This window comes from Ovis aries, chromosome 26 (assembly GCF_016772045.2).
Source record: "Ovis aries strain OAR_USU_Benz2616 breed Rambouillet chromosome 26, ARS-UI_Ramb_v3.0, whole genome shotgun sequence".
NCBI classification, from domain to species: Eukaryota; Metazoa; Chordata; class Mammalia; order Artiodactyla; family Bovidae; genus Ovis; species Ovis aries.
Window position 1 is genome coordinate 25,713,856 of NC_056079.1, and position 20,176 is coordinate 25,734,031.

General features: G+C 40.5%; 1 protein-coding gene across 12 annotated transcripts in view; it reads left to right on the forward strand.

Annotated features, from left to right (window-relative positions):
- Positions 1-20,176, forward strand: part of RBPMS (RNA binding protein, mRNA processing factor) — a 204,679-nt gene that overhangs the window by 84,420 nt on the left and 100,083 nt on the right. For all 12 annotated transcript variants that reach the window (XR_006058139.2, XR_009598671.1, XR_006058140.2 and 9 more), the window contains exons 3-4: positions 47-85; positions 1,325-1,387. Coding sequence is in view for 6 of the 12 variants with exons in the window: in XM_060407185.1 (XP_060263168.1) it covers positions 47-85; positions 1,325-1,387 (102 nt within the window). In the remaining 6 variants the exon portion in view is untranslated. The remainder of the gene's footprint in view (positions 1-46; positions 86-1,324; positions 1,388-20,176) is intronic.

The window sequence follows — 20,176 nt, forward strand, 5'->3', positions numbered from 1 at the left end:
CCTGGCGTATTGTTTTTGTGGTCTAAATCTGGTTCTTTATTTTCAGGGCTACGAGGGTTCTCTTATAAAGCTCACATCTAAGCAGGTAAGCATTTCAAACTTGCACATAAGTGATGACTTATAGAATAAATTTTGATTGACTTTCTTCAGGAATGTCACAAGGGCTCAACATCCTTTTTTTTTAAATTTCCATTAAGATTTATTTTTTTATTTTTTTGCTCTAAAATTAAGGGTGAGATCAGTTAAGAATTAGCAGAGGAAAATGATTCCTAATTCCAAAGCCTCCAGCTAGAGTGTCTGAGACTATCCTCAAGGAAGGCAAATATAATGCCTCCAGCATGGTTATATTGGGATTGATCTGTATCTTCAAAAGAAATTATTGTCTAGATTCACTTTTACTGCCAATTTTTTTTTAAAAATACAGTTAAATAGTCAGACTTTTCATTCACAGTCAGTATGAGAAGTTGATGGTAAAGAATCAGGCTCTGTCTCAAACCCTTAATAACCACATGCAGAGTCTTAAGTCTAGAATGGCGCATAAAAGGCACAGGTGCAGAATGGAGGTAGTAATCAGTGACCCTGATAGCGGCTTCAAGGGCCTTGAAATGTTTTGGCTGTGCTTTTTTTTAATCCTGAGCAACCGGCATCTCACTTTGGGTCACTTTTCGTCTCAATACAGTATTCTCTGGTTCATCAGGAATAGGCTGTGTTGCAACTATCCTTCTGGACTCAAAGATACTGAGTCCAAAGCAATTAGGAGTCCTCTCTTGAGTTGGAACAGTATGGTTTACACACCTAATTAAACACAGAACTTTTTAAAAACATCCCTTGGGATTTGAGATTAAAATGTTCATTATATAATTTTGATCGTGCAGTGAGACTACAGGGCTTTTATCACTGTGTCATTATATTCCTTGCACTTACAGTGTACCAAAAGGTGATTCGGTTCTCTTTGCATTTTAAACGATGAAGATGCTGAGGTACAGTGAGTTCGATGTAGGACAGTAGAGTCCCTCCACCCAAGTTTCCCTCTGTTCCCTGGTTCACTGCTGCTCACCTTCCAGCCCCTTCTAGACTTAATTTTTTTAATGATTCTCTAAATCTCCAGCTGTCCCTTGAAGAACCACCCTCACCATCCCTTTGATCCATGTTAGAAATTTGGCTAAGCCACTGAGTCATGATTCTTCTGGACTGGCTTTCTGATTTCTGCCCATTGCCTGCGGTCATTTCTTTATCTGAGCTCTTTGGTTTGATGTCATCTTTGACCCAGAAACAGAGACATCCCCTGATATTTTTTTCTTCATATTTCTCTTTCTTTCCTTAGCCCGTAGGTTTTGTCAGTTTTGACAGTCGCTCAGAAGCAGAAGCTGCCAAGAATGCTTTGAATGTAAGTACGAATGATGTTCATCTTCGGGGGTTTCCTTATGAGGTAAAGGGAAAGTAATAGAACCTCTTTGGACAGGAAAGCAAATGGAAGGGATATGACTACTTGATCTAAGAGGAACCGACTCTAGTTAGCCGCATAAAGAGATTTTGCCTAAAATTGTGGTTAGATGTGCAGACTATTAAATAACACTTTGCTCGTCTCTAGCCCTTACTGTAATGCTCAAGATACCTGATGCTGGGGATTTTATTTTAATTCAGCCCAATCATATCCCATGGTGGTGTGCAGTTTACTTCAGCCCCCATTATATCCTCAGTGGCTAAGCCCAAGTCAAGAATAGAGAAAGATCTTGGCTTTCCTTAACACAGGAGGCTTTTAAGTTGTTTGGCTTTTAAGGGCTTCCCTGTCTGTCCAGTGGTGCAGACTCTGTTCCCAACGCAGCAGGCACAAGTTCCATCCCTAGTCAGGGCTGCCTAAAAGTGTATTGTTTAAAAGGTATGTGACTTTAAAAAAAAGTTGTAGTCTTTATTCTGATTGATTTAAAATTTGCATATACTACTTCCCCAGAAGACATTCAGCATTGTGGTGTATAATAAAGGATTTCCTTCTCCAGTGCATGAAAGTGAAAAATGAAAGTGAAGTTGCTCAGTCATGTCCAACTCCTAGCGACCCCATGGACTGCAGCGTACCAGGCTCCTCCGTCCATGGGATTTGCTAGGCAAGAGTACTAGAGTGGGTTGCCATTGCCTTCTCCGATAATAAAGGATAGGCAACTACAATTGAGTAGAGATAACCTGTATTTGGTTTGAAAGCATTTTGTTTCCCATATTTTTAAGACTTTTTACCAGCTTTAATTTAGTAAGATTTTTTTCCCTCCCTTTGGTATGTTTTTTTTAAACAAAAACCAAAAGCAATTTAAGGGGAATCAACCCGGGACAAGGTGGTAGGAAGCAGAATTTAGTTCTGGGCGCCAAGGCCTGATCCAGGTGAGGCGTCTCAGTGAAGAGCCTGGCTCCATCCCTCTCCAGACAGTTGACTTAAGCGGCTATGAATGAGGTGTGAGTACAGCTGCCAGGAGTGTTGGAATACTTCTTGGAGGGTCGGCTTATGTGAACTTGTGGCTGTGGGTCCTGAAGGTGTTCTCCCAGCTGTTTCTCGGCGCCTGGAGGCCCAGGGACCCTGTGGTGAGGGGGGCTGCAGGAGGGACCCTTTCTCATGACTTGGAGACCCAAGGGAAAGGGCCTCCGAGGGAGACTGTTTACTTGGCGTATTGGTGTCGTTGTGACACAGTCTTGAAAGGGTTTTCAGCTTTGGAAAACATGTGCACTCAGAAGAACGGTTTGCTAGTTATTGTTGGTTTTTCGTGAAAGTGTACAGGCACATCTGAGGAATCCCGGAAGTCTAGAGAATTTAGTTTTTGGATTTGGACTAGGGACCTCCTGGTCAGAATAACTGCTTCCTGTGTTCCTCTCCCACAGAACAAAATGTAGTTATTTCCTTCAGTTGTGCATGCTGAGGCACAGTGTGTAACTAAAAATTTGATAGAAAAATGGTTTTGTGAATTTCACATTATATAGATACAATCAGAATCTTTTCAGTATAACCAAATTTTAAACTTAAAATGGATTTCTATTTAGGCAGTGTTTCCTTTCATTCTAGCCTGGTGACATCTTTCTTTTTCTTTTCTAATTTTAATTTTTTTTTTAATTAAAAATTTTTTGTTTAGTTTAAAATTTTATTTACATGTAGTTGATTTACAGTGTTGTCTTATTTCTGCTGTATAGCACAGTGATTGTTATACATACATATACATTTTTTTCCCCATTATGGCTTAGCACAAGGTAGTGACTGTAGTTCCCTGTGCTATAGAGTAGGTCTTTGTTGTTTATTCAGTCTATATATAATACTTTGCATCTGCTCATCCTGAATTCCCAATCCATTCCTTCCCCCTTTCCCCTCACCTGGGCAACCACAAGTCTAGTCTCTGAGTCTGATTCTGTTTCGTAGTTAAGTTCGTTTGTGTTATAGTTCAGATTCCACAGATAAGTGATGCCATATGGTATTCTCCTTTCTCTTTCTGCCTTACTTCACTTAATATGATAATCTCTGGGTCCATCCATCTTGCTGCAAATGGCACTGTTGCGTTCTTTTTGTAGCTGAGTAGCATTCCATTGCGTGGACATACCACATCTTCTTTATCCAGGTTGTTTTTATTTCCATTGTTCTTATAAAGGAAATAACAGCAGCTGAAGCTTGTTCACAGAGTGGGCTTTCCTTCTCCTTACTTTCTCTCTCCTCTGTGTAGAAACATGTTACTGACTCACTCTCTGAAAAACAGTAGGTTTTTATAGTGGGTTGATTTTTTTTTTTTTTTCCCCTAACAGGAGTTTATTTTTTAGATGTTTAAATGGTCATAGTCACAAATTGTTTCTTTGCCTTAGTAAGAGGATAGCAAGCATCATTTCATTTTTCTTAATGCTGAGGGTTCAGTTCAGTCGCCCAGTCATGTCCGTCTCTTTGTGACCTCATGGACTGCAGCATGCCAGGCCCTCCTGTCCATCACCAACTCCTGGAGTATATTCAAAATGATGTCCATTGAGTCGGTGATGCCATCTAACCACCTCATCCTCTATCATCCCTGTCTCCCCCTGCCTTCAGTCTTTCCCAGCATCAGTGTCTTCCAACTGGTTCGATATCCTTGCCATCCAAGGGACTCTCAAGAGTCTTCTCCAGCACCACGGTTTGAAAGCATCAATTCTTCCGCGCTGAGCCTTTTTTATGGTCCAGCTCTCACATCCGTATTTGAATATTTACTGGTGGAGTTTTAAACCTGAGCTTGCTTCTGCTTAGAGGTTGACTTGTGAATTTAGAGCATCTGTTAAAGTGCTGATTGATCTGTTTCTCAATATTTTTAACTTTTATAAAAGTATTGTATTAGAGGTTTTGGTACCTTAGAAACTGTCCTGTTCAGAGAGCTGAGACCAGAAAGGATGGATGGCCCAGCCAGGAAGGGCAGGTTTACAGCTACAACTAGAAGGAAGCCTCGGTGTCTTAATTCTGTCTACTTCATACAACATCTTGCTGTTTGCTTAGTCCGTGGAACATGGCTTCATTTTTCCTAGTGGGAATGACAGATGATTTAGTCTCATTGTCCAGGACAGATGCCCACGGTAAAGTTTGGTGCAGGACCATGGAGCAGGGTTTCTTTCTTCTCTTTACAGAGAACATGGGCCCGTTGAGGACAACGTACTTAATCATGAAGCTGACACATCTCTGTGACCCAACCTAGTGTGATCTTTTTCACCACCATCTTTTCTAATTGGTGAATTAAAAACATACGGTGCTCATAACCGTTACAAAATTTTCTCCTTATGTCATTCGTTCAGGCTTCCCTTAAAATCTTTTCTTCGCATTCCTTTGGGGGAAGAGTTCCGTGTTGTAATGTTTTGTTTTCCACGATTGAGAAATGTAAGCCTCGTTCCAGTAAGTCCCTCTTTGTAGAGTTGTTCACAGTATTATGAACCACTTGTCTATGTTTAGAGCGTCTCTTCTTCTTGTTTGTCTGTCTTGGTTACTGTCTGTTTCAGTTATGAGTACTAAGTCTTTTCGCCAAATGACTTGAAGTGATTTTTAAATCCATTTATTTTTTTTTTCCAGTTTTGGACTATGCTTTAGTTAGTTTGATAATTGTATGGAAAAACATGCCCAGACTGAATTAAGTGGTAACACTGAACTTTTATCAGGGGGTTAGTCAAATCTTCTAAAGTAAATACAGTATATTTTGGTTTTATAGTAAAAACACTCAAGTTAGGCTAAAAAATAGCCGAAACCCAGACTTGCCTTCAGGTTATCTGTTATCTCATTAATCCACATGACTAGAAACCCCATCCATTCTTTAACCCGACAGCAGAATATCTAACCTGTCCTTTACCTCCACTCACATTTATAATTGCTGTGTGAAACTTTCTCCATTTTCCATGCTAATGGAAGAGGGAGCTGATAATCCAAACTGTCTAGTTGGTTTTTTCAGATTTGTTTTTAATTTTGGAATGTAAATCAAGTGCAGCCGTGTTGCCAGTTAACAGTCTTAATTTAGTAAAAATATGAAGAAACACAGGAAACAAGACTGGCCTGGAGGTAAGGATCCTGAGCAGAGGTGGAATAAACCATCTCTGGCTACTGCTGCCACCTGTGGAAACCCTAATACTGCCATTGCTGTGTAGCCAGAATTGTGTTTCATAAACAAGAAGGATTGGAAGTTAACACTGAAAATACACAGACCTGCCAGTGGTTTCTGTTCTATGTCCATTTCCGTGGCGAGCATTGTCTTAGGTTGGTGTTTGAGGTTCACTCATCTAGAGTACTTTAAAAAGTTGTATGTGGCCTGTTGAGTACGTGTGCCATCTTGTTGGATACCCCGTCTCACCTCTTTTTAAATAGTTATCATTGGCCTAGGCTTCATTATGAATTTATTAGAACTTGAGAAATGTAATGCAGTGTAACCATGAACGTCATTCCAAATTGCCTTCACAGCTGAACCTTGCTTGGGATGTCACAATAATTTGCTTTACTCTCCAGTCTAAACTCACTGACCTAAGTGACCTCTAATTATCACTGCACCCTCAAGTCTATTGGATTCTTTTTAAAGTAGCTTTCTTGAGGTACAACTCAATGATTTTTGGTATATTTTTGAAGTATATAAAACATATATACCAATTTGAACTTTTAATGATTTTTTTGTTTACATTTAATACATGTACCATGTTGTGCAGCTAGCCCCACTATTTGTATCTTTTCGTCATCCCAAACACAAACTTTGTAACCATTAAGCAATACCTCCCTGTTACTCCCTTCCTCTCACCCCTGGTAACCTGTCATCTATTCTGTATCTCTTAACTGGCCTATTAACTAAAATACTTGTCCTTTTGTGTCTGCCTTCTTTCAGTTAGCATGATGTTTTCATGATTATTCCACGTTGCAGCAGATACCAGAACATCGTTCCTTTTTATGGCTGAATAGTATTCCATTGGATGTGTATTCCACATTTATCTGTTCATCTGTTGATGGACACTGGTGCTGTTCCCACTTGTTGGCCATTGAGAATAATGTTTCAATGAACAGTGGGTTACAAATATGTGGGTCCTTAGTTTTCAGTTCCTTTGGGCATATACCTAGAAGTGGAATTGCTGAGTCATATGATATTAATATTTTTAGCTTTTTGAGAGACATCCAAACTTTTTCATATTGGTGGTACCATTTTATATTCCACTGGCAATGTCTGGGAATTCTAGTTTTCACTATTGTCACTAATACTTATTTCTCTGTTGTTAAACAACAGCCATCCTACGAAGTGTAAAGTGGTCATTGGTTTTTTGATACATACTGTGACTAATTTCAGTAGTAGAGTTGATCATTGCAGTTGGAGATTTGATTTCTCTTGGAATCCCATATGACTTAAGATACTGTTTCTTTTAATGGGGATTAGTAAGATTTCTGTGATGTCAGTTAAAAGTAATGGAACTGTGTTACCCTTAAATAGTTTAAAGTGGAGAAGTGAAATTGTTAGTTGCTCAGTCATGTCTGGCTCTTGACACACCATGGGCTGGAGCCCACCAGGCTCCTCTGGCCATGGGATTTCCTAGGCAAGAATACTGGAGTGGGCTGCCATTCCCTTCTCCAGGGGATCTTCCTGGCCCAGGGATCGAAGCCAGGCTCCTGCATTGCAGGCAGGTTCTTTACTGTTTGAACCACCAGGGAAGCCTATAATTGTTTTACCTGTTCATAAAAGAAAGGAAGGGAAGAGCCAACCATTAGATGATTCGTTTAATAAGATAAGACTAGTATTTTGTATTCTCTCATATACAATATGCCACACATGAAGAAAAGGTGTTTTCTGAAGGTCTCAATAGACCTTGGATTAAAGAGAAAAAAGCAGCTTGATTTTGAAGAGGGAAAATGTAACAGTTATCTTAGTAAGAAGAAAATGAAGAGGACTTGAGGATATATAGTATTAAATTATTTATTGGTTACTGAGGACATTTATTCAACTGTGTGGTAAAAAGAATTTTTAGAAAAATCTTTGGTAGTTTGTAAGAAAGCATGTTGAAAAGGTACTTGGTAGTGTCCCATGTGTAAAAAAACTGATATAATCAGGAAAACTTAGTTTTCTTCATCTCCGTAAATTCTTGGTGTTAAAGTAAGCATAACAGTTATTTACATCACAGTGATCCTGGCCTTGTGCATAACTTAAGTTTAGTTGAATAGCTTGAGCTCTCCAACTACTGAGTTTTTAAACACTTGCTTATAATTTATTCATTATTCCTATACTAGGTTTCTCACTTGTGAAGTAGGAATAATACTTCCAAAAGTGTTAAAGGGACATCAAGGAAAAATACTTGCATGCTTACTCAGTGGTATCTGACTCGTTGTGACCCCCATGGACTATTAGCTTCTCTGTCCATGGGATTTACCCAGGCAAGAATACTGGAATGCGTTGCTGTTTCCTGCTCCAGGGGATCTTCCCGACCCAGGGACTGAACCTGAGTCTCTTGCATTGTAGACAGATTCTTTAGAACTGCACCACCTGGGAAGCAGATGTTCTATGTGAACCCATTCCATTCAGTTCAGTCATTCAGTCATGTCCGACTCTTTGCAACCCCATGGACTGCTTTTGCAACCCCAGGGACTGCAGCACACTAGGCCTCCCTGTCCATCATCAACTCCCAGAGTTTACTCAAACTCAATGTCCATTGAGTCGGTCATGCCATCGAACCATTTCATCCTCTGTGGTCCCCATCTCCTCCCACCTTCAGTCTTTCCCAGCATCAGGGTCTTTTCCAGTGAGTCAGTTCTTTGCATCAGGTGGCCAAAGTATTGGAGTTTCAGCATCAGTCCTTCCAATGAATATTCAGGACTGATTTCCTTTAGGATGGACTGGCTGGATCTCCTTGCAGTCCAAGGGACTCAGAAGCTTCTCCAACACCATAGTTCAAAAGCATCAATTCTTCGGTGCTCAGACTTCCCTGGTGGCTCAGACGGTAAAGCGTCTGCCTACAATGTGGGAGACGCGGGTTCAATCCCTGGGTCAGGAAGATCTCCTGGAGATGGAAATGGCATCCCACTCCAGTATTCTTGCCTGGAAAATCCCATGGACGGAGAAGCCTGGTAGGCTACAGTCCATGGGGTCGCAGAGAGTCGGACATGACTGAGCGACTTCACTTTCACTTTCAGCGTTCTTTTATAGTCCAGCTTTATAGTCCAATTCTCACATCCATACATGACTACTGGAAAAACCATAGCCTTGACTAGATGGACCTTTGTTGGTAAAGTAATGTCTCTCTGAACCCATTACCTGAATGTATTTTCTCAATGAAAAGATGTACAAACTGTTGAGCACCGAGTGATACCAGGGGAGCTTGAGACAGGTACTGGCCACACAGAAGCAGAAGTTTGGATGACAGTTTCTGCGTCCTGTATCACAGGTTTTGCTGACAGCTTGTGTGAGTCAGGACTTTTGATCTTAATATTTGTACAGCTTGCGAGTTCGGTGAATTGTTTCCACTAAACAAAACCTTTTGCGTGCACAAGCATCCAGATGGCCTGTCTCAGCTCCCCTTTCACCAGGCACCCTGTCAATATGTTTCTTATCAGGTCTAAAAATTTCTCCCTGAATTTCTCTTAGCCTGTTGCCCAGAGCGGTTGAAGAGGCCCATTTACTGTGATCCCAGCTGGGAACTGTGCAGGGCTGCCAGATGAGATCATGTGTCTGATCTAGTGTTTATCTGTTAAATCTGTTGATAACTGCTTACTCTTGACTTGAGTTTGGAAGCAGCCATTTGACCTCACTGAGTTGGGGGCTGCCTGTGCCCTTCCTTGATGACTGGAACCTCCTCTTTTTCTCAGCAACTGTGTGCACTTTGGGGCTTGGCAAACAGCTTAATTTGGCTACCCTCCTCACAGAAATTTGAAATAGGCCCCCTGTTTTTCATGCGTGTGGGGGAAGGGGGCTGCTCTTTCTTGTAGTTTTGGATTGTTACAGAACCTTGCTAAGGATACTGCAACATAGAAATTAAAAGTTGTTCTGAAAGAGCAACTTGAAGATGAATGTGAGGAATTTGCTGAATTCCCAGCTAGTCTTTGAAGAAAAGGAGGTTATTTAAGTCTATTATGAAGCATTCACATAGGAAAGTGGGAATTGGGATGCTAGTAAAAGACATTCTAAGGACTTGTGAAGAAGGAAAAGAAGCTGGAAGAGTTTGCATCACCAGTTCCCCAAGGGAAGCGGCAGATGGAAGCCCAGGGTCTTGTACATAAACCCCTGTTTAGTCCAGTGACACGTGTGTGTGGAAATCTCAACTCTGCCCAGCTTTTCTCTAAGTGAAATAGTTCATCAAATATTACATGGCTGTGTGAAACCACCCTCAGACGTCACATGCTAGCCGCCTTTTTTCCCCTGAGGATCTACGTGTTTAAACTTATCTCGACTCTCTTTAAAAGGCTATCTTGTATTGACCTTGCTTGCCCTTTTCCATGGTTCTTCAGGTATTTCAGAAATGCTGAGAAGCTCTTTGCCCCTGTTGTAAATGAAAGTAGAAAATAATCATTAGCGTTCGCAGATCCTGTAGTGCAACGAATGATTTATTGACTAGGATTCTTTTTGGTCAGGAAGCCAAGCTAGTTTTAGAACCAAAGATCTTGACACTCTAGGCCATATACATTCCTGATTATTTCACAGTGCAGCATATTTTGGGGCTTTAAATCCCAGTGAAATGAAAAAGTGTTAGCTCCTGAGTCTCGTCTGACTCTTTGCGACCCCGTGGATTAAAGCCTGCCAGGCTCCTCTGTTCATGGGATTCTCCAGGCAAGAATACTGGAGTGGGTTGTCATTTCCTTCTCTGGGGAGCTTCCCAGCCCAGAATTATAACCCAGGTCTCCTGTACTGCAGGCAGATTCTTTACCATTTGAGCCATCAGGGAAGTCTTTGCTGTAAAATCACTCTTCTACTTCTTAGTGAATGATCAAACCATCATAATGTCAATGGCTTAATGTTTCTGACGATCTACGCAGATTTGAAGTTTTGGTCCACAAAGCTGAAACTCTATGCCTTCCTCTATAATTAAAACGCATTAGAACATTTTTAAACCTGGGGGTGGGGAGGGGTAGGACTTAATGGGGAATAGGTTATTTTGACAGGACACTTGTAAATTATTCTACTCTTATTTCCTTTCACATGTATATAGTATTTCTTTATGATTAAATACAAACTTTTCTTGCTGCTTCAATAGACTTTAATTAGTATTACATGGAAACATTTTAAAAAATGAGAGAAGCACAAATAGTCAAGGATTGTTTTGTACCTAAAAACAGGAGGAGATAGAGTAAATGTTTCTAGAATGTGAACCATACATCTAATGCATTATAAACATGGGAATACGAGGATAAGGAATGAAATAATTCTAGTGAACATCAAACTGACTAATTTAGAATGTTAAAAGTAATAAAATCTGCCTTAAAATGCTAACATCTGTAGAAAAATAAACCATGAAATATATTGACTAAGATTTCTCTTCTAAAAATGTAGTGATAAGTTTCAATAGAAAACAGTTTGGAAAAATTAAGGGGTACCTCAGGTAACCTTGACATTGCATAAAAGGATGTGTGTTTTGGTTTTCTAGGCATTGTGGCAAGTTGATTTGAAAGATTGTTTTTAAATGAAAAGATCCAAATAATTTCCCTGGGAAATACGGTCGGGTAGAAAATTCCGAGTGTGAACTTCCCCCTTGGTAACTGTAAGCTTGTTTTTGCATTTGGGACTCTTTCTGTTTTGTAGATAGGCTCACTAGTAGCATATTTTTTTAGGTTCCACATTTAAGCAGTATCATACAGTTGTCTTGGTGTTTGTCTTCGACTTCACTCAGCATGACACTAAGTTCACGTGGCATTATTTTGTGTTTTCTAAAGGCTGAGTAATACTCCATGGGATATATGCACCACATCTTTATCCATTCCTCCATTGGTGGACTTAAAGGTTACTTCCGTGTTCTGGCTATTGTAAATAGCGCTGCACTGAGCATTGGGGTACATGTATCTTTTTAAATTAATAGTTTTCTCTGGATATATGCCAGGAATGGGATTGCTGGAGCATGTGGTATCTCTATTCTTAGTTTCTTAAGGAACCTGCATACTTTTGTCCATAGTGACTGTACCTGTTTATACTCAGTTTGTATATGGATAGCATAGGCATTTTCACAATACTGATTCTTCCAGTCCAAGAACTTGGTATATCTCTTCATTTGTTTGTATCATCTTTGATTTCTTTGATCATTATCTTACAGTTTTCTGAGTATAGGTCTTTTGCTTTCTTACATAGGCTTATTCTTAGGTATTTTATTATTTTTGATGTGATGGCAAATGGATTTGTTACAGTATTGTTTTTCATAGAAGTTTAGCATTCATTTAGAAAGCTGGTATAATGTTGCCAATAAAGGAAAACTGAATAGAAGGCAGGAAAAGCCCATCCTGGGTTACAGGTCATAGATAGACCTCAATGAAAAAAGTGAACAACCAGATTATAAAAGAGAATCTGACTGTTTTACACACCTTAGAATGCTCAATAGATGACAAATGGAGCAAACTTCTAGAAAAGTTTACAGTAGTTGATTTTTGCCAACTATTGCTATATCTTCTTAGCTTATCTGTGGGGGTGTTCACTAAATTCTGAAAACATATTTAACATATCCCTAAGAATGAATTTTAATTCACTGATATTAAAGTTAAATTGCATATTTGATTTAGGTGGGTGGTTTTTTTTTGTATTTGTGCATAGTAATAAGTGTATACCTGTGAAAAGGTACTAATCTCTAAATTGTGACTGAGACGAGAACAGAAAGTGTGTCTTCTTGGTAACCACTTAGCATTTTGAAGGGCTTTCTGGTTGGTCAAAGGCAGTGTAATAAGTAAAGGTGTCAAGCAGGCTGACCTGGCTCAAATCCAGGTTCTGCCACTTACTAAATCGAGGTTTTCTGCACCTAAATTTTCCTTCTGTTAATACCGACAGTACGCATCACAAAAGGTTAGGGCATCAAATTAAATGATATAGGTATTTTTAAAGCCACTAGTACTCAATAAATGGTAAAAATTCTGATAATTGGTGATAACTGTCAAAAAGAACTGGTTTTAATTCTTTAAGTCCCCTTTTCCACAGTTTGATTTAAAAGTAATTTCTGTGGAATCACAAATTACACTGGGTTGAGAGTCCTAAACATTTATTTGTTTTATAGTATTGTTAATGGTAAGTTGATTCATCAATCCTTGGAGTTTTTTAGGGAAACAAAGTCATAGTGTTGTCCTTAATATTCAAGTATCCAGAGAGGGAGGCTCAAAAGGGAGGGGATGTATATATGTATCCATACGGCTCTTTCATGTTGTTGTACAGCAGAAACACAACATTGTAAAACAATTCTCTGCCAATTAAAGAAAGAAGAAAAAGCGTCCAAAATACTGTGAGCCCAACAAGCACACTCTCATCTCACATTTATCCTGTTAAGCTGACTGTGCACTTGGCTTTCTCCATTTCCGGTTCCAGTCCAATCTGTTTAAAACCAGAGACACCACCCCCCCCCACCCCCCCTCCCCAATCAATTCCATAGGAATTTCTGTAACAGCCAGTGGGATTCTTTAGAGGTTTGTGTCTAGACGAGCCTTTTAGAGAGGGAGAAATCTGGACTCTGCCTTGTCAGATCCCGGTCAGTGTGTACCGCTTTCGAGAGGAGGAAGCGTGCTGACTCACGTTGCTCAGGGGTGAGACCCGCTTTGCCTCACTTCATTTTGGCTCCCTGTGCAGCACAGGAAGTACTTTGCAGTGAACTTCCGAAGTTTGGACTTCACTGTTTACATTCTTTTCAACTAACTCTTGCTTAAGCCCCAGATTCGTGGTTGGAAAGAGCCTGCAAGCCATCTGATGGTCTGGGCTCGAGGTTTTTTAAAAACCAGTTGAAGGCGGAAATGCTACCTTCTTTTTAAAATTTCTTTATTTTTGTTGTATTCATCAGAATACATTTCCCACCCACAGATCGATTTATCTGTCGTCATGTTAATAAGTGACTTTGGGGACCAAATAAATAACTTATTGGTTAAAAAAACACAACTGAACTCATTTTTATCCTCTATAAAAGTTGAGGATATACCATCATTGACTTTTTAAAAATACGTTTAATCTTTAAATGTAATGAAACCTTTACTTTCTAAAGACTTGTCTTTTTCCTGATGTGTAGCTGAAAAAAACATAACTTGGAGGTACATGTTTTGGACTCTCCTTGGTATTTCACTTCATTAAGCTTATCCTAAATTTGGTTATACACACGCAGTATGGGACAGTCCACTGAATCCTGTTGGGGTGAGGGCTGTTCATTGCTGATAAACTAGAGAGCAGAAACAGGGCTGTAAAAATATTCCTGAGGCCCGTTGTGGGCTGTATCTGATCTTTAAATGGAAGCCTTTTGAAATGGTTTTGGAACATTTAGGCAACTGCCTTTTTTTCAGTTGTAGGGTTTGTATATATCACCACTGTTCTCCCCCCACCCCTCCTATTTGCTTCTGCACCAGTCACTAATAAAGACTCAAAGTAAACTTTGCACAGCGATCCTTGAAGCATATACAGAAAGTTAAGATGGGTGCTCAAATGACTTAACATGCACTGTCCGTGAACCTGAAAGAAGAGTGTGTTAAATACATTCTCTTTGCCTGCCTACCTCACAAGTAGGACTCACTCTTCGTAGGCATTTCTAAGTAGACATAGAAAGACTTGGTTTTTATAATTCCAAGACTGTTTATATTGCACAGTATTCATCATTCAACATATCTCAGAGTTTAGAAAGTACCTTAATAACACAGACTCACATATAGCCACTGTTTTTATTTTTCCTGGCATGCACCTAATATGTGCAAGAGCGTGTTGGTTTCTTTCTTTGCAGTAATTAGAAAATTAGTGTGTAATTAGTATGATTATTCTTTGCCTTAAAGAACTGAGATCACTCTTTTAACTTTAGTCTCAACACTAGTAAACACCAGTAACCCTTTTATCTTTAAAGGACCAAGTCATCTATCCATGATACATTGGATTCGGAATTAATAAGCATTTAGAAATGCACTCCTTTGTAGTTTAATTCTGGGTTTGGTGATTTGCACAAGCTGTATGAACACGTGTGTGGCCTTAATGAAAGTGATGCCCTCAATTTGCCATCACTAGGAAGAGATTTACACTATTATTTTCCAGTTGTAATTGATAGGAATTTGAACATAAACACCCTTGCCTTTTCATCAGATACACTGTGTGGCCAGCTGTATATATTTTCTAGACTGGCTGGTTTAGAAATATACACTATGGCTAGGGACAGGGTTGTGATTTCTTTAGTTTTACCGTTTAGCTTTCCTTTTTCTTCGGTGCCAGATTCGCTGATTTAAGCTCATGATCTGGGCTTTACAGAGATGAACCACACGCCCAGGAATCATTTACCTTGGCCTAGCACAATTTATCTCTTACATTTCTTTAGGCTCCCTCTTTAATCCCTGAAGTTTTTGCTGTGACAGCTATAAGGTTTTGCACAAATACCAAGTAGCTGGTTAAGGCAGAACCTCTTTGTTGATTCCTCAAACAAGTTAACCATCAAAATTCTGAGCTTCCTCCGGTGTCCAGCAGAGGAGCAACAGACATCAGACTAATGTCACAGACCACCCTCAAGCCGATGTGGACCGTCAAGAGATTGTGTGCAGGTTTGCTCCAGATCCCATTAAGATCTTCTCAGAAATAGAGATGCAGGCCTAGAGAACAGACTTCTGGCCACAGTGGAGGAAGGAGAGTCTGTGTATGTACTGAGGGTGGACTGAATTGAAGACAGTAGTGTGGAAACTACTACTACATCCCAGGGCTCTGGGATGACTTTCAGGGGTGAGACGGAGGTTCAGTAAGGATGGAACGTGTATATACTTGGAATTGATTCATGTTGTTGTACGGCAGAAACCAATACCATATTGTAAAGCAATTATCCTCGAATTAAAAAAAAAAACTTCCCAGAGTCAAAAAGTTAAAAACCATTGCCGAGTATCTATGTTCTTTTAAACTTTCATCGTGAGAGCCATTTCGTGCCTTCGTTCAGCAGATAGCCAAATGACCGCCTTTTACTCCCGCTATTACTCCCTCCCCAGGGGGAGTGAGGAGTTGCTTCGGTTTACAGTCACTGTCCCATTAATGAGACAGGAAAGAAAGAGTCTTCAGGACTAAACAGTAAGAGGGATTGCTGGCAGCGCAAGTCACATTTGGCCTTTGTGGTTTAAGGATTCCAAGAGATGCCTTTGTCCCCACCAGAAGAGTTGGCCCTGTGTGCCTTCAGAGGAAAAATGTTAATGTCAGGATTCCTGAATGGAAGTGTGCTCTCTGCACTCTGGCCTGTGCCGCCTTCATGTAATATTATTTGTCTCCAAGCGTCACTATAAAATAGTGCTGTAACAGGTTAACTGACTGCGCTTGAAGTGGAGACATCCCCTTCCTAATGTCGTCAGGGCCCAGCTCTCTCAATCATCCTTTTCAGGACAGTTTGAGAACATAGTGGCAAAAGTTCAAACAATCATGCTCTCTCAACCCTTTGGAAAATAAACTCCGTTTGACTCGGATTCTGTTGACAAGTTAAAGATGGAGTTTATAGCGTTTTCAAAGGCTCTGTCATGACTGTATAGTCATCCTATACAAAGCAGATTCTTCCAGGGCATGGTTATGTACCAGCGGGGGTGGGGAGAGCTGCCTAACAAAAAGTGTACTTTGCTGGAAAAGAAATAAATTTAGGTGGGGTGAGTGGTACGGAGACCCGGATCCAAAGGACTTTCACCTAATTTCTCCTCCATGGTGGATTCAGTCTCTGGAGTTATCCAAGAGCTACTCAGACTGTGAGAAACCAGTAGACATGGGCTAGAGAATTCCAAGGTCACACATCCATTCCCTGTGGGGGAATTGAAACCAGAGAGAATAAAAGAATATTTTGAACCTGTACATCACTAGCTTCTCAAACAGCAGCTGAGGTAGCCAGCTTCCTACAGTTGGAGGAAGTCTGATAGTGGAATATGAATGGCATCCTTCTCTTTTACACGTGGTAGAAGCACCGTTTCAGAAAGTCCAACGGAGAAGAAACCCCATCAGTCCATGGTAGCTGGGCCGCAGGAGTGTTTCATAGGCTGACATTGATCTTACCATGGAGCAGAACTCATTTTTTCTTAATGTCAACCCTGTGATTTATGGACGGTTATTCCCAGTTCATAGATTAGGAAACTGAGGCACAAAAGTTAAAAAACGTACCCAAGACCAGTAGTGGAGGTCAATATGAATGCATACAGGCAGACTTCAAAACCTAGACAGTTGCTAAATTTTAAGTCGATTTTTGGAGGGAGGTTCTACTCAAAATTGGTTGTGACCCTGAATGGAGTATCTCCTTATAATTGTCATTATAATTCACTATAAATGATGGTTGTTCTGGAGATACTGTTTTCTTGCTTCCTTCACCAATATGTGGAAAAGTATTCGCCAAGACAATTTTCTATTTGTTTTCCTGGTCATTCTAGATTAGCTGCGGAGGAGGGGCATCAGAAACAAGGTTTCCCTCATTTTGTTTTTTGTGTCAGATTAAACCTAACCTTAACAAGTTGTAGGTTTTCCTGTAAGAGTCTGGCTTGGTTTTGAGACGATCTGAATTTGAATTCTGCTCTTCACACAAAAGTGAAGCCAGAGATAAACTGTGTTTTACTAAGTGGCCTAGGAAATATAAAAAATTTTTTATTCCAAGCCAAGGTTGGCTAGTGAGAGATAATCGTGGGTTTCTCTGTCTTGGCCAAGCTGGTTCCGTTGTGACAGCCAGACCTGAGCTGGTTCTAGAGTATTAATCAGAGGAGGAATTATTCAATATGTAGGCTTCAAATCAAGGGTAAACCTCAGGAGACATTTTAGTCTAGATGTGGACATAGAACGGAACTTCTCAAAACAAGATAAAGCTTCATTGTATTTTAAGGACTAAATATCTGGTTGAGAAAATTCTACAATTTTTTTTTTTTTTAATTCAAAGAGTTAAAAATGAGGCTTTTCCTCATTTTTGGTTCAGATGGTAACAGATTTGTTTGCAATGTGGGAGACCTGGGTTCAGTCCCTGGGTTGGGAAGATCCCTTGGAGAAGGGAATGGCAACCCACTCCAGGTTTCTTGCCTGGGAAATCCCATGGACAGAGGAGCCTGGTGGCTGCAGTCCATGGGGTCTTAAAGAGACAGACATGACTGAGCGCCTAAGACATCTAGAAACATAGGGTTATTGAAAGATTTTTCCTTTTTTTTTTTTTTTTTTTTAATGTGGACTATGTTTTAAAAGTCTTCACTGAAAATGAATTTGTTACAGTATTATTTCTCTGTTATGCTTTGGTTTTTTCCATCCCTGAGGCCTGTGGGATCTTAGTTCCTGGATCAGGGTTTGAACCTGCGCTCCCGGCATTAGAAGGCAAAGTCTTAGCTGTTGGACCTCCAGGGAAGTCCCTGGAAGACTTTTAAATCAGTCAGTGGAGTGGGTCAGAGTCCAGCTCTGATGGGCATAACCATGTAACCCAGAGTGCATTGTTTGGAACTGGATCTCCTTCTGAAAGCTTGATCTAGATACGTTACCATGGAAAGGGACACATTCTTTCCAGATGACTCTGCTTAGGCGAGGAGGACAGTGAGTAGTAAATCAGATTATTCTAAGGTAAATCCAGGGCAAGCACTTTGAGGTAGTTGGATTAAGAAAAAGAACAAGGCGTAATCGGTCTGAGGGTTTCTCAATGGGCAGTGACCCAGCGGCACGCGCTGTCGTATTAACAGTGCTGTTGTTTCTGCAAGCGATGCCCTTATTTAGGAAAAGTATGAAATATGGTTTACATCTGATGGATTCTTCTCTTCACTTACTCACTCTCTGTTGGAATTCACGTCTGCCTAAATTTTAGCACAGCGAAAACTGAACAGCAACCTCCATTCTTACGTGAGAATAATGTCTTCTTCACGGAACTGTAATGGACGGTGGTTCGTGACATATACAGAAGACAGGGATCAAGACCATCCCCAAGAAAAACAAATGCAAAACAAAATGGCCATCTGAGGAGGCCTTACAAATAGCTGTGAAAAGAAGAGAACTGAAAAGCAAAGGAGAAAAGGAAAGATAAAAGCATCTGAATGCAGAGTTCCAAAGAATAGCAAGGAGAGATAAGAAAGACTGCCTCAGCGATCAATGCAAAGAAATAGAGGAAAACAACAGAATGGGAAAGACTAGAGATCTCTTCAAGAAAACTAGAGATACCAAGGGAACATTTCATGCAAAGATGGGCTCGATAAAGGACAGAAATGGTATGGACCTAACAGAAGAAGAAGATATTAAGAAGAGGTGGCAAGAATACACGGAAAGTGAAAGTGAAGTCGCTCAGTCATGTCCAACTCTTTGCTACCCCATGGACTCTAGTCTACCAGGCTCCTCTGTCCATGGGATTTCCCAGGCGATAGTCCTGGAGTGGATTGCCATTTCCTTCTCCAGGGGGTCTTCCCAACCCAGGGATCGAACCCGGGCCCCTCACACTGTAGACAGACGCTTTACCGTCTGAGCCACCAGGGAAGAATACACAGAACTGTACAAAAAAATCTTCATGACCCAGATAATCACAATGGTGTGATCACTCACCTAGAGCCAGACATCCTGGAATGTGAAGTCAAGTGGGCCTTAGAAAGCATCACTACGAACAAAGCTAGTGGAGGTGATGGAATTCCAGTTGAGCTATTTCAAATCCTGAAAGATGCTGCTGTGAAAGTGCTGCACTCAGTATGTCAGCAAATTTGGGAAACAGCAGTGGCCACAGGACTGGAAAAAGTCAGTTTTCATTTCAATTCCAAAGAAAGGCAATGCTCAAACTACCACACAGTTGTACTCATCTCACATGCTAGTAAAGTAATGTTCAAAATTCTCCAAGCCAGGCTTCAGCAGTACGTGAACCGTGAACACACAAATGTTCAGGCTGGTTTTAGAAAAGGCAGAAGAACCAGAGATCAAATTGCCGACATCCATTGGATCATGGAAAAGCAAGAGAGTTCCAGGAAAACATCTATTTCTGCTTAATTGACTATGCCAAAGCCTTTGACTGTGTGGATCACAAGAAACTGGAAAATTCTTCAAGAGATGGGAATACCAGACACCTGACCTGCCTCTCGAGAAACCTGTATGCAGGTCAGGAAGCAACAGTTAGAACTGGACATGGAACAACAGACTGGTTCCAAATAGGAAAAGGAGTACGTCAAGGCTGTATATTGTCACCCTGCTTATTTAACTTCTATGCAGAGTACATCATGAGAAATGCTGGGCTGGAAGAAGCACAAGCTGGAATCAAGATTGCCAGGAGAAATATCAATAACCTCAGAGATGCAGATGATACCACCCTTATGGCAGAAAGTGAAGAGGAACTAAAGAGCCTCTTGATGAAAGTGAAAGAATGTGAAAAAGTTGGCTTAAAGCTCAACATTCAGAAAACAAAGATCATGGCATCTGGTCCCATCCCTTCATGGCAAATAGATGGGGAAACAGTGGCTGACTTTATTTTCTTGGGCTCGAGAATCACTGCAGATGGTGATTGCAGCCATGAAATTAAAAGATGCTTACTCTTTGAAAGGAAAGTTATGACCAACCTAGATAGCATATTCAAAAGCAGAGACATCCTTTGCCAACAAAGGTCCATCTAGTCAAGGCTATGGTTT